The sequence below is a fragment of the Theropithecus gelada genome, chromosome 16 (genome assembly GCF_003255815.1).
Source record: "Theropithecus gelada isolate Dixy chromosome 16, Tgel_1.0, whole genome shotgun sequence".
NCBI lineage: Eukaryota > Metazoa > Chordata > Mammalia > Primates > Cercopithecidae > Theropithecus > Theropithecus gelada.
In genome coordinates, this window is record NC_037684.1 from 48,167,719 (window position 1) to 48,182,715 (window position 14,997).

General features: G+C 52.6%; 1 protein-coding gene across 1 annotated transcript; it reads right to left on the reverse strand.

Annotated features, from left to right (window-relative positions):
• Nucleotides 1-761: 761 nt before the first annotated feature.
• FADS6 (fatty acid desaturase 6) lies at nt 762-9,401 on the reverse strand. The gene is given in 7 exon segments (XM_025363482.1): nt 762-911; nt 1,851-2,017; nt 2,020-2,026; nt 3,565-3,604; nt 3,606-3,750; nt 5,032-5,212; nt 9,363-9,401. Coding segments are annotated over 7 exon segments (729 nt in total).
• Nucleotides 9,402-14,997: the final 5,596 nt, after the last annotated feature.

Below are 14,997 nucleotides of genomic sequence, written 5' to 3' on the forward strand. Positions count from 1 at the left end.
AAACTCCTGACCTCATGATCCGCCCGCCTCGGCCTCCCAAAGTGCTGGGATTACAGGCGTGAGCCACCTCCCCCAGCCTGCTATTTATACTCTTTCCCCGACTCTGTCCCTGAGGAACCTTCTCCCCTCACTTCCCCTGGAGTTCCCTCCCCACAAAACACACTCACTTTTATCTCACTGATACTGCGGCCTGGGGAACTGCTGAGCCAGTACCTTGCATAGGTTCCTTTGGCTGAGGATTGAGGAAGGCCTGCCAAAAGCAAGCTCACCCTGAGGTCCCCAGGGAGAGGGCACCTTGGTGCGCAGAGCCTGAAGGAAACAGTGGCCAAGGCCGTGTGGGGCTGTCCCAATGCCAGGGAGGTCCCAGCCGAGGGAACTGACCCTGATCTTTCTGTGCCCCCTGCTGTCTCCCAGGTGGCCCCTGCACAGTATCCCTCCTCACTCACCTTGTCACCTCCCCTTAGTCCTACCAAGGATAGAGCAGGGGGAAGGACCCAGCTCTTTAGTCCTGAGATGAAGTTGCTGAGGTCCCGACTGACCAGAATGCACGGCCACCATTACCACCTCCCCCAGACACCCCTCAAAACCCAGAAAAGCATGCAAGGCAGGTGGACCCCAGACCCCAGGCCTGAGCTCCCCTGCCCCCCTGCCTGCCTGGTGCCTCCACTCTCCAGGTCCGCCACCAGCCACTGAGCCACACCGCCTGGGCCAACAGCAGCAGGAGGGCCAGGGAGGGACGGGGTGGCTGCACTGGCCCGGCCTCATTGCAGCCCCACGAGCTCAGTGATAGGTGGGGCCTGCACCATGAATTCCTCATAGCAACGGAGAAACAGCCGGAAGCGAGCCAGGTACGAGTCCTCGTTGTACGGTAGCTGCTTCTCATGGAGGAACTGGGACACCACGGGCTTCACCTGGTGGAAAATGGGCAGGAGAGGGGCCTATGAGCCGGGGCTGTGGACAGGCCCATCATCCTATGGTGGGTGGCGGGGGGCATCATCTTCCCACCCGCAGCTCCTATCGGCCTCGTTCCAAGATTCTCCTGAGGAGTAGAAGGGCTTAAGTCAGAGAATTCTTGTCCCCAACCCAGCAGAAGAAAGGAGTGGCTTCTCCCCAACATCCAGGGATCCTGACTGCGTGACAGCCCTCCTTGGCACAGGGGGATAAAAACCAGAGCTCCCTTTTACCAAGCACCTACTGTGTGCCGAACATTTCAGATATATTTCTCCATTTCATCCTCAAAACCTGTCAACATAAGCCCTTCTACTTCCATTTTACAGAAGAGAAAGCTGAGGCCTAGAGGCATTCAGTTCACTTGTCCAGAGTGGCCCTGCTAGTAAGAAACCTGGGTGTCTCTGATCTGAAACCCATACTGCTGTGGATATGCTGGGCTGCCCTTCCTGGGTGACCTCTGACCAGGCCAGTTGGGGGACTTGGAGTTCAGGTGAACCCTGAAGGTTCGTCCCTCCCCTGCCACCTTTTTTTTTTTTTTTTTTTTTTTTTTTAAGACAGCGTCTTACCCCGTCACCCAAGCTGGAGTGCAGTGGCGCGATTATGGTTCATTGCAGCCTCAGCCTCCGCAGACTCAGGTGGTCCTCACCTCAGCTTCCAAGCAGCTCAGACCACAAGCATGTGCCCCCACACCTGGCTAATTTTTGAATATGTTGTAGAGACGGGGTTTCACCATCTTGCCCAGGCTGCTCTCAAACTCCTGGGCTCAAGCCATCTGCCCGCCTCAGCCTCCGAATGTGCCAGGATTACAGGTGTGAGCGACCCCGCTGGGCTGAAGAATCTTCCTTTCCACCCTCTAACAGTCCCTTCATTCCAGCACCCCCAGCCCAGCCCTCGACTACCTTCAGGCACATGTTATCAGAGAGCCTGGGGAAGAGGTGCTGTTCCACATGGCAGCTGATGATCGAGTGGCCAAACACCCAGTCCAGGACAGGCACCCGGGCCAGGTTAAGCACTCTCAGGCTCATCATGTGTATCCGGCGGGGCTTGTCCCGGGAGAACATGGGCAGCCAATGTGCTGTGACAGACACGTGGGTCACACCGGGTAGCCTGGACCTCCCCACCCCACTTCAGGTGTCCTGGGATCTCATGCTACCCAGAGGATTCTTGTGTCCCCCACCTCCCATGTGGGGGGACCTGGTAGAGGGGTTCCTGGCCCAGCTGCGATGATGACCCTCTCTGTTTTCCATACTGAGTCTCATCCATCTCTGGGCCTCCCTCCCCATCTGAACAGTGAGGGGCTTAGCCTGGGCACATCTCAGGTCCCGTGGTTCCCTAATGCTCTCAACTGCCTACCACTCAGTCTCATCACACCATGCCCTTGCCTCGTCCTGAAGAGACCCTGCCTGCTCTGTTCACCAGTCAAGATCCTACTTACCATTCAAGATCAAGTTTAACAGTGTCGAGTGCTTCCTCTGCCAGGTGCTGTCCTAGGTCAGGAACTCGGAGGTGACCAGGAGCTTCATTGGGTGCAGGACAGGACACAATTGTGGAATTAAGTAATTAAGTAGTTAACAGCAGTTGTGGTAAGTGCTAGACAAGGAAGTACAGGAAGCTCTACTCTGGGGCCTTCCCTGAGCAGGAAACGGAGATGTCCCTGTGGAAATGACACCGGAGCTGAATGCTGAGCCCTGGCCTCCCATGAGGAACTCCGTGTCCAGTTCCTCCATCTGCCTCAGGGCAGGCACTGGGGCCTTTATCTCCTACCACTTGGCATCTACGCATCTGCCTGCCTTGGGGCAGTCGCTGAGGCCTTTATCTCCTACCGCTTGGCATCTGCGCATGGAGGGAGGCAGCTGACTATGTTGAAGAAGAGCTCACTTCTTTTTTATTTTTATTTTTATTTTTGTTAGCCAGAGTCTCGTTGTGTCCCCCAGGCTGGAGTACAGTGACACAATCTCGGCTCACTGCAACCTCCGCCCCCCAGGTTCAAGCGATTCTCCCGCCTCAGCCTCCCAAGTAGCTGGGATTACTGGGGCTTGCCACTATACCCAGCTCATTTTTGTGTTTTTAATAGACAGGATTTTGCGATGTTGGCCAGGCTGGTCTCCAACTCCTGACCTCAGGTGATCCACCCACCTCAGCCTCCCAAAGTGCTGGGATTACAGGAGTGAGCCACCGCACCCAGCTGAGAAGCTTGCTTCTTACCTGAAACCGAAACTCTTGAATGAGCCTTGGAGTTGGGGGTGGTCAGGAAGGGACGACATACCACAACTGCTGTTAATTACTTAATTCCATAATTGTGTCCTATCCGGCACCAACCCGAAGCTCCTGTTCACCTCTGAGTTCCTAGACCTAACATAGTGCCTGGCAGAGGAAGCACCTGACACTACCTGTGCAATTTGACTGTGAATCATGAGTAGGATCTTGACTAGTGAAGACAGCAGGAAGGGTCTCTCCAGGATGAGGCAAGGGCACAGTGTGATGAGAGCGAGAGGGAGGATGCCTCATCCTTCAGGTGGCCCCTCTCTCCTCAACCTAGAGTCCAGCCTTCAGTCAGGGCCCCTGGAGAATGTCCCCCTTAGCTGCCCAGTGCCCAGGTTGGGGTGGCCTCACCTGGAAGATGTTGACGTGGTGGTAGGGGTGGGCCAACAGGACTGGTGAGGAACATGCAGCCCAGGGCCGAGCTGGGGCTCTTGAAGCCTGACACGTTCAGGAGCAGCCAGTAGTGAGAATAAAGGCCCAGGGAAATCAGGGCCAGCGTCCGCAGGGCTGTCCTGAGCTCCACCTTCCTCAGCCGCTCTGCCAGAAGGGGCAAGACATGGAGGGGACAGGCAAGGCTCAGATCCATCAGGAGCAGCTCTCTGCTGGCTCAAGCATGCTAAGGCGTTGGCGGGGGCACCCTGAAAAGCAGGGTCCCCATGGTGTGGATGAAGAAACAGAGGCCAGGCTTGGTGGCTCAAGCCTATAAACCAAGCACTTTTGGAGGCCAAGATGAGCAGATCGCTTGAGCCTATGAGTTCGAGACCAGCCTGGGCAACATGGTGAAACCCTATCTCTATCAAAGATACACAAAATTTGCTGGGCCTGGTGGCACATACCTGTAGACCCAGCTACTCAGGAGGAGCCTGACCTCCAGGCTTGGGTGATCCTCTCACTTCAGCCCCCTGAGTAGTTGAGACTATGGGTGTGTGCCACCTGCAGTGAGCTGAGATTGTGCCACTGCACTCTCTAGCCTGGGCAACAAAGTGAGACTCTGTTAAAAAAAAAAAAAAAAAAAAAGAGAAAAGAAAAGAGAAAGAAAAGAAAAAATGAAAAAAGAAAAACAAAGAAAGAAACAGAAACATTAAGCAATCTGACCAAGTCAAGCCCTGGGATTTGAATCCAGGTCTAGCTGCCCCATCGCCCCTGCCTCCCTCCACCATATGACATCACTCTCCTGATATCAAAGCTGATAACAGGAAGTATTAGTTCTGCAAAGCAATTTTTTTTTTTTTTTTTTTTTGGAGACACAGTCTCACTCTGTCACCCAGGCTGGAGTGCAGTGGCGCGATCTCAGCTCACTGCAAGCTCCGTCTCCTGGGTTCAAGTGATTCTCCTGCCTCAGCCTCCCAGGTAGCTGGGACTACAGGTGCCCGCCACCACACTCAGCTAATTTCCTGTGTTTTAGTGGAGATGGGGTTTCACCATGTTGCCCAGGGTGGTCTCAAACTCCTAAGCTCAGGCAATCCACCTGCCTCAGCCTCTCAAAGTGCTGGGATTACAGGCGTGAGCCACCATGCCTGAACCCTGCAAAACATTTTTATACCTAGGACCTCATTTTCTTTCATACCATACTTGAGGAGCAGGTACAGGACCCAAGACTCAGACAGGTTAAATTATCTGCCCATGGTCCCCAGCTAGTAAGTGGCAGAACCAGACTTAGCTCTGGGTCCGAGGCTCTTTCTACCCTGCCATGCTGTCTCAGCAAGAATCTATCAGGCCTTCCTCCATAAGCAGCCTCCATGAAGCCAGGCAGGGAAAGAGAGCAGGAGAACCAGGTCCATGCAGGGCACTGCCGACTTGGGCTCTGATGGCACTCACCGACAGCCACCAGTGGAGTGACGATGGGGAGGAGGAAAGGAGCAAGGAACATGGAGACACAGCGGTTGAGATAAGGCAGCCTCCACGTGCTGGAGTCCCCCAGGACCACCACGTTGGTGTAGGTATGGTGCATCTTGATGTGCCCATGCGTGGTGTGCTCTGCAGTGAAGATTGTGCACACCTAGAGGAGGGAACCAGAGACGACACTGGGGTCCGTGTCAGGCACAGTTGAGCAATGCAAGACCTTTGAGAGCCTGAAGAACACCCCCACCTCCTCAAACCCTGCATGTCCAGGGCCATCCTGCCTTATAGCCCCAGCTAATCAGCTTTGACCATCAGCTCTTAGGTATCTATGACCACAGAGTGACAGTCAGTCAATACAATCGCGTCTGTTTGGTGAGGCTCTGCAAAGCATTTGGGGGTGGGAGGCTGGACCCCTGGAGTGCCAATCTGCCAGTGACTGCCCAAGCAACGAGTCTCAGGGGCTATCGTCATTGGAGGCACTGCAGGCGATGATCCCGGCCATCTGATGTAATGATTTTGTGTGTGTTTCTCTTAGAAACGTCTGCTCCTTCATAACACTGAGCACTCTGAGCCCGGAGCAGTAGCCAGGAGGGGCTGCAGGAGTGGTCTGAGAGTGCAGGACACCATCCCCGGAACAGTCCACAACGTGGGAGCGGTGCCCTGATGGGGGCCGAGAGCTTCTCCCTAGAGGTGACTCTTCAGGATGGATCCCCAGTGGGATTCTCCGAAGCCGCTCGGAGCAGCAGCAAGCGCTGTGACTCCTGGAAGAGGCATCAGTCTGGAATGCAGAAGCCACGCGAAGGTGTTTCTTCAGCAGATGCCTGCAAGTGGATGCAGATGTAAGCCTCTTCCAATATTTTATCTAGGACAGAAAATGTGGCTAATTTTATTGAAGGTGCTGCCTAACTGTTTCTGGAACGACGTGAAAAGTTTCCCAATACCAGTCGCTGCAAGCCAGGTAAAGACAGCAGCACACCCCGCAGAGGGCTCCCTGCACCAGGCTCCACGCCCGGCACTCGCACACTTCCTGAGGGCGGTGGCAGATGACTACATGCTGCTGAGTTAGCTGGAAAATGGATGGTCCTGCTGAAAAAGATCATTTATTTTATTTTTTTGTTTTGAGACGGAGTCTCGCTCTGTTGCCCAGGCTTGAGTGCAGTGGTGAACCTCCACCTCATGGGTTCTCGGCTCATGGCAAACTCCGTCTCCCGGGTTCTCCTGCCCCAGCCTCCCGAGTAGCTGGGACTACAGTTGCCCACCACCACGCCTGGCTAATTTTTGTATTTTTAGTAGAGACAGGGTTTCACCATGTTGGCCAGGCTGGTCTCAAACTCCTGGTTCATGGGATCCACCCACCTCAGCCTCCCAAAGTGCTAGGAATACAGGTGTAACCCCAACACTTTAGGTGGCCAAGGCGGGCAGATCACTTGAGGTCAAGTCTGGTACTGTGCTGCTTCCCACAGCCTTTGTCCATACATTTGTTCTGTCTGAAGCCACCTTCTTGCTCCTTAGTTTGGCCAACTCTGTCCTGATAGCATCTCCCCTGGAAACTTTCCCTGGAGGTTCTCAGTCGTGCATGATTCACATTTGGGACTCAGGCACTTTTTGTGTCAGGGACTGTCCTGTGCACTGTAGGACATTTAGCAATATCCCTGGTCTCTACACACTTGATGCCAGTAGCATGCGCACACACACACAAACACACACACCACTCTTTTCCTTTTTTTTTTTTTTTTTTGAGACAGACTTTTACTCTGTTGCCCAGGCTGGAGTATATGAAGTATAATGATGAAATCTTGGCTCACAGAAGCCTTGAACTCCTAGGCTCAAGCAATCCTCCTGCCTTAGCCTCTCCAGCTTCACAAGTAGCTTGGACTACAGGTGCACACCACCACATCCAGCTAATTTTTGTTTTGTTTTGTAGAGACAGGCTCTCTCTGTGTTGCCCAGGCTGGTCTCAAACTCCTGGGCTCAAGTGATCCTCCTGTCTTGGCCTCCCAAGGTGATGGAAGCCCCTGAGCCTGGCCCACACCCCCATCTTGATAGCCAAAAATATCTCCAGACACTGTCTGATATCCCTGCCCTGCTCTTCCCACCCTGAGCTCTCAGAGCTTTCATTCCACCCTGGTCGATGCCCTCATCACATTCTGCCTGCCCCAGTCACCTACCAGCTGGCATGGCATTGCACAGTGGCTTAACCTCCCGGATCAGTGTTTCCTCATCTACAAAGTGACAATAGCTTCACCCTCGTAGGGAGGTGTGACTCTGAAATGAGGTAATTTACATAAAGGATGCAGGAAGCAGCCAGTAAGCGTTAGCTAGTGCGATCAGGATTTATTATTATTATTTTGAGATGGAGTCTTGCTCTGTCGCCAGGCTGGAGTACAGGGGCACAATCTCGGCTCACCACAACCTTTGCCTCCAGGGTTCAAACAATTCCCCTGCCTCAGCCTCCTGAGTAGCTAGGACTACAGGCACGCGCCACCACGCCTGGCTAATTTTTTTTTTTGTATTTTAGTAGAGATGGGGTTTCACCACGTTGGCCAAGATGGTCTCGATCTCATGACCTCGTGATCCGCTCTCCTCGGCCTCCCAAAGTGCTGGGATTACAGGCATGAGCCACCGCGCCCGGCCAGGATTTTTTGTTGTTTTGATGTCATTTGTATGTGTCTCTTTTGCACTTGACTCTGAGTCCCTAGGCAACTGGAACGGGGTCTTATTCACAGTATGTCCCCAGCATCTATTGGAGCATGGTGTAGGTGGAACTGGGACACCACACACAAACAAACACACACACACACACACACACACACACACACACACACAGAGTACCAATGTCCATTTCCTTGGTTTTGATATTGAACGACACTTAGATAAATGTGACTATTGGGCCAAACTGGATGAAAGCTACACCAGACCTCTCTGTCCTATTTTTGCAAGGCCTGTGAATCTATAATTTTTTTTTTTTTTTTTTTTTGAGACGGAGTCTCGCTCTGTTGCCCAGGCTGGGGTGCAGTGGCCAGATCTCAGCTCACTGCAAGCTCCGCCTCCCGGGTTTACGCCATTCTCCTGCCTCAGCCTCCCGAGTAGCTGGGACTACAGGCACCCGCCACCTCGCCCAGCTAGTTTTTATGTATTTTTTAGTAGAGACGGGGTTTCACCGTGTTAGCCAGGATGGTCTCGATCTCCTGACCTCGTGATCTGCCCGTCTCGGCCTCCCAAAGTGCTGGGATTACAGGCTTGAGCCACCGTGCCCGGCCAAATCTATAATTATTTTAAAAATAAAAAGCATTTTACAAAAGTATATTTTTGTACTGCAAATCTGAGTTTTCCCTCCAAATAAATATTAAAGATTAAAAAAATAAGAAGTCGTAGTTGAACTTAGGCAACTGTAAAGGTAAACTGAGGCTGGAGCCAAACCGGGAACGAAGACACAAGGCAAATGGCAGTGAGAATAGCCTTTTATTAGGACTTGCGGGTGAGGTTCCTCGGTCCAAAGGCATGGGCCAAGGAAGTGGTGCTGAGGGAGGAGGGTAGGGGCTTCTTATAGCCTGAGAGGTAGGGAAGCTGGTTGTGCAAACAGGGCCTGGGGGGTCTTGAAACTACTAGGGTAGGAGCTGAGTAAGGGTCATGAGGAAGGGGTCTTTGGAAACTGTCAACCGAAACTGCTGTTTACGAACTTGTGGAATGCAGGTGAGCTGCAGGTCATGGGGGAGTGTGGCTGCCCAGCCGGAACTCTGACGCATGTAGGTCTGCGGGTGTGTACAAGGGTGAAGGGAGTCTTTAACAAAAGGCCTGCTACGCCGGGTAACGCCGCCATGTTGGGTCTAGATTCCTGCCTAACAGCAACAACCCTCGAGGTTTGCGTGGGAACAGGCAGAGAGAAGGTTGGAGAGACAGCTCAGAGGGTAATGACCACACTGAACTTCCGTGAGAAGAGAACGTTCCAGAATCACGACTTAGGTGGGGGGGGAGGGCGGTTCCTGACCCTGTTTCCACCCCCACAAGAGCCCTAAAGGAAGCTGATGGCATTCCCCTATGAGGTGCCCCTCCCTCAGGGCAGAGCTCCGGTCCAGCAGCCGTGGTTCCACCCCTGCAGCCCGAAGCCGACTTCACAAGGAGGATTTGAAGAGGAGACCCTGGAGCTTAGGAACTGGCAAGGTCTGTTCCCTCCCACTCAGGGGAGCATCTTGGATTGTGAGTGACATGCAGGAGAGTCCCTAAAGCCGTCTGATTTCAGGAGTTAATCTTTCCCAAGCTTCGGGGCTTAAATTACGGGGGCCTGCCCAGCCCACACTGCCCCCCACCTTCCCGTGGCCATCTGAGCACAGCACACTGCCCCTCATTGGCAGTCCCCGAGAACACGCCCGGCAGTCCCCATGGTGATCCAGGACAGGGCTGGGCAGGCAGTCTCGCTGGGGAAGGCCAGGGTTATCAGTGGCAGGAGAGAAGGTCAGCGTTAGGCTACCTGGAGGGATAGAACTTTCCTATGTGGAACACAAATGGGTCTTCGGAGGTTGGATACTTTAGGAGAGAAACAACAGCCTGGAGTGGAAGCCTCCGCCTCCAACCTGTCTGCCCCTCCCCCAGATTGCACGGCCTAGCCTGGAGCTGATCAACCCTGAGACAAGCCCAGCAAAAGCTGGGCGCCCAGGAGAGCCAAGGATACTCAGTCAATGCCTGAGGCTGCAGCATTTGCCAAACGCCAAAAGGAGCCCAGGGCCTGTGGCTGCATTATTCTGCAGTGATGATGTCTCCTGAGCGTCAAGGTTTGGGAAACGCACAGATACTCCACAAGGAAGGATCCTAACAGAGAAGGCACCAAGACATGGGAGGAGAGTCAGAGATCCAGGAAGGTTCCCGGGGCATCCTCTGAGGTCCCAGGCAGCAAGAACGTGTCCTCTGCGCCCGGCAGAGGCCCAGAGGACACAGCACCTAACCCCCCAACATATACACAGCCCCATTGAGATTTGTAACCTTGCAGTTAAACAAACAAACAAACATGACAGGCCGGGCGCAGTGGCTCATGCCTGTAATCCCAGCACTTGGGGAGGCTGAGTCAGGTGGCTCACCTGAGGTCAGGAGTTCAAGACCAGCCTGGTCAACATAGTGAAATCCTGTCTCTACAAAAATACAAAAAAAAAAAAAAATTAGCTGGACATGATGGCGGGTGCCTATAATCCCAACTACTAGGGAGGCTGAGGTAGGAGAATCACTTGAACCCTGGAGGTGGAGGTTGCAGTGAGCCGAGACCGTGTCATTGCACTCCAGCCTGGGCAACAGAGCAAGACTCAGTCTCAAAAAAAAAAAAAAAATGACAAATAAAGCAAACAACAACTGCTAACCCTTTCCTTGCAGCTGACCACGTCAACTGCAGAGAAAGAAAGTGAAGATCATACTGGTGGAGCGTGTCAGCACCAGGCCCTCTGTTAAGGTCTGCACTGTTTCGTTTAATTCACATGCTGGCCTCATGAGGGAGGTCATGTTATTTCTCCTGCTTATCAGGTGAGGAAACTGACACTTAGATGTTGAATTAAGTAACTTGCTCAAGGTCTGGGCAGCCAGTGGGGCTGGGATTCCAACCATGGCTTCAAAGGCTGGTCTTGAACTCCTGACCTCAGGTGATCCTCCCGCCTCGGCCTCCCAAAGTGCTGGGAGTACAGGCGTGAGCCCCAGACACTGCCACCCTGTGTGGCAGACAAGACCAGCACCCTCCTCCAGCAGTGCACTTGCCTCACCAATGCCAGCCAGACTGGGGAGACAGGTACGCCCCTTCCCCCACACTGGGAACTGGACCCTCCCCAGAGGGTAGCTGGAGGGCACCTGTGGGATGAAAAAATCAAGACGCATCTCACTCTCCCACGTAGGTTAGTCAGAGGCTTGAGTGATAAACTACTCGGGCCCTGTTCCTCAGCCCACTGCAGTCCACCAGACAGGGGTGATGACACGAGGCAGGAGCCAAGCCTTCCCTCCCCAGCTTCGAGGTGGCTGGCAGGCCTGAACCTGGTTCCCTGGACAACTGCAGGGTCATCTCAGCAAATATTGATGGAAGAATATTGCCAAGAGCTCAAGTCTGTGCCAGGAACTGAAGAGTCAAAGAGGCACAGATGAAGCCACTGGGTTTACAGGGACAAGACAGCATTCACAAGCAGAATACGGCCCTGAGGCTACTGGGGTATCTCATGCGTGCTGGGTGTCGGCTAGAGCACTCCAGTAGAGAAGCCCAGGAAGGCTTCTCAGAGGAGGTGTCCTTGGCCTCCTGCGTTCATTTGGCACACATGATAGCCACTGTGTGGGTGTAGCACTTTGGTGGGTATCAGATTCAACTGTAGAACTTGGTAAAAACACAGTGGCCTGACTCCTCTTCTCCAGCAAGCCTGGGCCTCCAGATCGTTCTGCTACACACCAAAGTTTGAGAAGCACTAGATCACCTCTGTGCAATAAATCCCTTACAGCCAAGCAGTCCCAAAGTCTCAGTACCTGTTCCTCATTCTCAGCTTTCTCCAGGCTCCTGGTACTCAGTACAGCATTTATTTATTTATTTATTTATTTTTTTTTTTGAGACACAGTCTCACTCTATCTCAGCCTCCCGAGTAACTGGGACTACAGGCGCCCGCCACCACGCCCGGCTAATTTGTTGTATTTTTAGTAGAGATGGGGTTTCATCATGTTAGCCAGGATGGTCTCGATCTCCTGACCTCGTGATCTGCCCACCTCGACCTCCCAAAGTGCTGGGATTACAGGCGTGAGCCACCACGCCTGGCCAATGTTTTGTTTCTTAAACTGGGTTCTAGTTAACCTTGAGTGTTCAGTTTGTAAAACTTCACTATGCTATACTGTTAGGGTAGATGCATTTTTCTGTCTAGGTGTTATATTTTAATTACAACAATTTTATATATATATATATATATATATATATATTTTTTTTTTTTTTTTTGAGACGGAGTCTCGCTCTGTTGCCCAGGCTAGAGTGCAGTGGCTGGATCTCAGCTCACTGCAAGCTCCGCCTCCCGGGTTCACGCCATTCTCCTGCCTCAGCCTCCCGAGTAGCTGGGACTACAGGCGCCCGCCACCTTGCCCGGCTAGTTTTTTGTATTTTTCAGTAGAGACGGGGTTTCACCATGTTAGCCAGGATGGTCTTGATCTCCTGACCTCGTGATCCGTCTATCTCGGCCTCCCAAAGTGCTGGGATTACAGGCTTGAGCCACCGCACCTGGCCAACAGTTTTATATTTTCAATTGGTAATCACTTTTTTTTAAATTTTATTTATGTATTTTGAGATGGAGGCTCATTCTGTTGCCCAGGCTGGAGTGCAGTGGTGCAATCTTGGCTCACTGCAACCTCTGTCTCCCGATTCTCCTGCCTCAGCCTCCCCCAGTAGCTGGGATTACAGGCATGTACCACCACGCCCAGCTAATTTTTTTGTGTGTTTTGTTTCTATTAGAGACGGGGTTTCACTTTGTTGGCCAGGCTGGCTCGAACTCCTGACCTCAAATGATTCGCCCACCTCGGACTCCCAAAGTGGTGGGATTACAGGCGTGAGCTACCTTGCCCAGTCGGTAATTGCCTTTTGTAGAGGTATAAATCAGAAGGTAAAATCACCCCTAAACCCAGCACAGTGGAGCATGGGAAGGCAGCGTGGGGCTGGCCTATGAGTTCCCTTGGCCATGGGATCGGCATGAGTGTGGGTGGGTGGCAGAGCAGCCAACCTACCCCTGCCAGCTGCCCCCAGAGTCTGAGTGACAGCCCCCAACTCCTCTCTATCCCTCTGTCATCTTGTCCTGACCTCTTAGCCATTGGTACCCCCATCCCTGCCTCGGGATCCTGCTCACAAAGTGAGGCTGAATTGTCAAGCCTGGGACGAGGTGCTTTGGACGGCAGGCCTGCACTCACTGGGGCCCTCTGCTTCCGTGTTTCCCAACAGGCCCTGGAGGCCTAGTAAGCAGGCCTAGGCAGGCTCCTTAGCTTCTGCCCACGGTGGCAGAAACAGCCAGGGGCTGCCGACTCTCCCAGTTACCCTCCCCTAGACTTACCTTTACCCCCACCCAAGTCCTCATCTGTCTGCACAAGACTCAGCATATGTGAAGAGCACAGCGGGGTTTTGGAGTCAGGCACGCTTAGTAGCTGTGTGACCTTGCATGAGTTACTCAACCTCTCTGAGCCTTGGTAGCTTCATAGACACTAAAAAACAGACATTTAAAGAAGTGAGATAGGCCAGGCACGGTGGTTCACGCCTGTAATCCCAGCACTTTGGGAGGCTGAGGTGGGCAGATCACAAGGTCAGGAATTCGAGACCAGCCTGGTGAAACCCTGTCTCTACTAAACATATAACAACAACAACAAAATTAGCCAAGCGTGGTGGCGGGCGCCTGTAATCCCAGCTACTTGGGAGGCTGAGGCAGGAGAACTGCTTGAACCTGGGAGGCAGAGGTTGCAGTGAGCTGAGATTGCGCCACTGCACTCCAGTCTGGGCAACAGAGCGAGACTCCATCTCTAAATAAATAAATAAATAAGTGAGATAAATGTGAATGGGAGTTTACCATTTTCTTCCTGTGCCCCAGTGGATTGATGTGCACACCCACACTGGAGACCACTCCAAACTTCTGACAATCATAAGGTCTTTTAGATCTTAGGCTATCAAAGTAAAGTAGTCTGGAGCCTAAGGTCTAAATTGCTCGGCTTGGCATTTGAAGGCCTCCAAGTTCCAGCTCCATCTCCAAATACCCTCCCGCTTGGGCTGGAGTGACTGCTCACTGATCTCTGACCCACGGATAAGTGCTGCCCTTTCTCCCCTCCACGTCTTTCTTCCCAGGGTAACTGTCTCTACTCCTATCCCCCAAGCAAGCTCCACCCATCCTCTGGGTTTCTGGCAACATCAGCCGCCACTGCAAAGCTCTTCTAATATTTTCGTGTATTTCATTCATCCTATTTTACTGAGCACCTACTATGTACCAGGCACTCCACCTTTCACCGTTCATCCTTCCCCTCCTCTGACCTCATACCCACTACCAGCTAGTGGTATTGGTGGTATTGGTATAGACGTCACACATTACCTCACAATGAGCACTCCTGGACACTGTGATCCAGCCACAGGATTCAAGCTGTTCCCCTGCGTGCACTGTCTGCTTGTATCAGTCAGGATAACCAACATTAGCTGTTATAACAAACAACCCCAACATCTCAGTGGCCAAACACAATACAGATTTATTCTTGCTCACATCACCGTCCAATTTCAGGTTCCTTACATCTGTGATGCCTCCTCCAACACAGGGCTGCCACAGGATTGCCAGGGGATGGGAAAGGAGAGCATGGGAAGGTAGTTTTAGGTCCAGGTCTGGAAATGGCACACATCACTTCCATCCACGCTCCACTGGCCAGAATCCAGGTATATAGTCCCAGCCACAAGCCGGCTTGGAACTGTGGACTTTCTGTGTACCCAGGAAGAAGAAGTCGCATAAAGGATTGTATAGCCAGCCTCTTCCCCATAACCAACTGCACTGTGAGCTTCCAAAAGGCAAGGATCCTTCCCACACCTTCCTGATGTCTCCCTGAATCTCCTCCATAACTTCCAATCGGCCTGCTTCCCAGTGCATATCACCCATCCATCATGCCCAGCACACTGCCCTGTACCCAGCTGGTGCTCAGTATTTACCAGCTGATGGATAGACTAGTGTGAGTTGAAACAGGCTGACTGAAGGAGAAGAGCATAGGACTTGGTGGAGAGACAGGTCCTTCCTGTTCTTTGGATGACACAGCTTCCCAGACCTCACGCTGGGAAGGTGCTTAGTAGGTGCTCATAGTAGGTGCTGGCACATAGTAGGTGCTCAGTAAGCGTTTGCTGACTATGTGAATAGACAGATGCATGGAATGATAGGGAGAACAGGACCAAGAGAATGAAGGAGGTGGTAAAAGGTTTGAAAAAGTGTTCAATGGTGGAAAAGA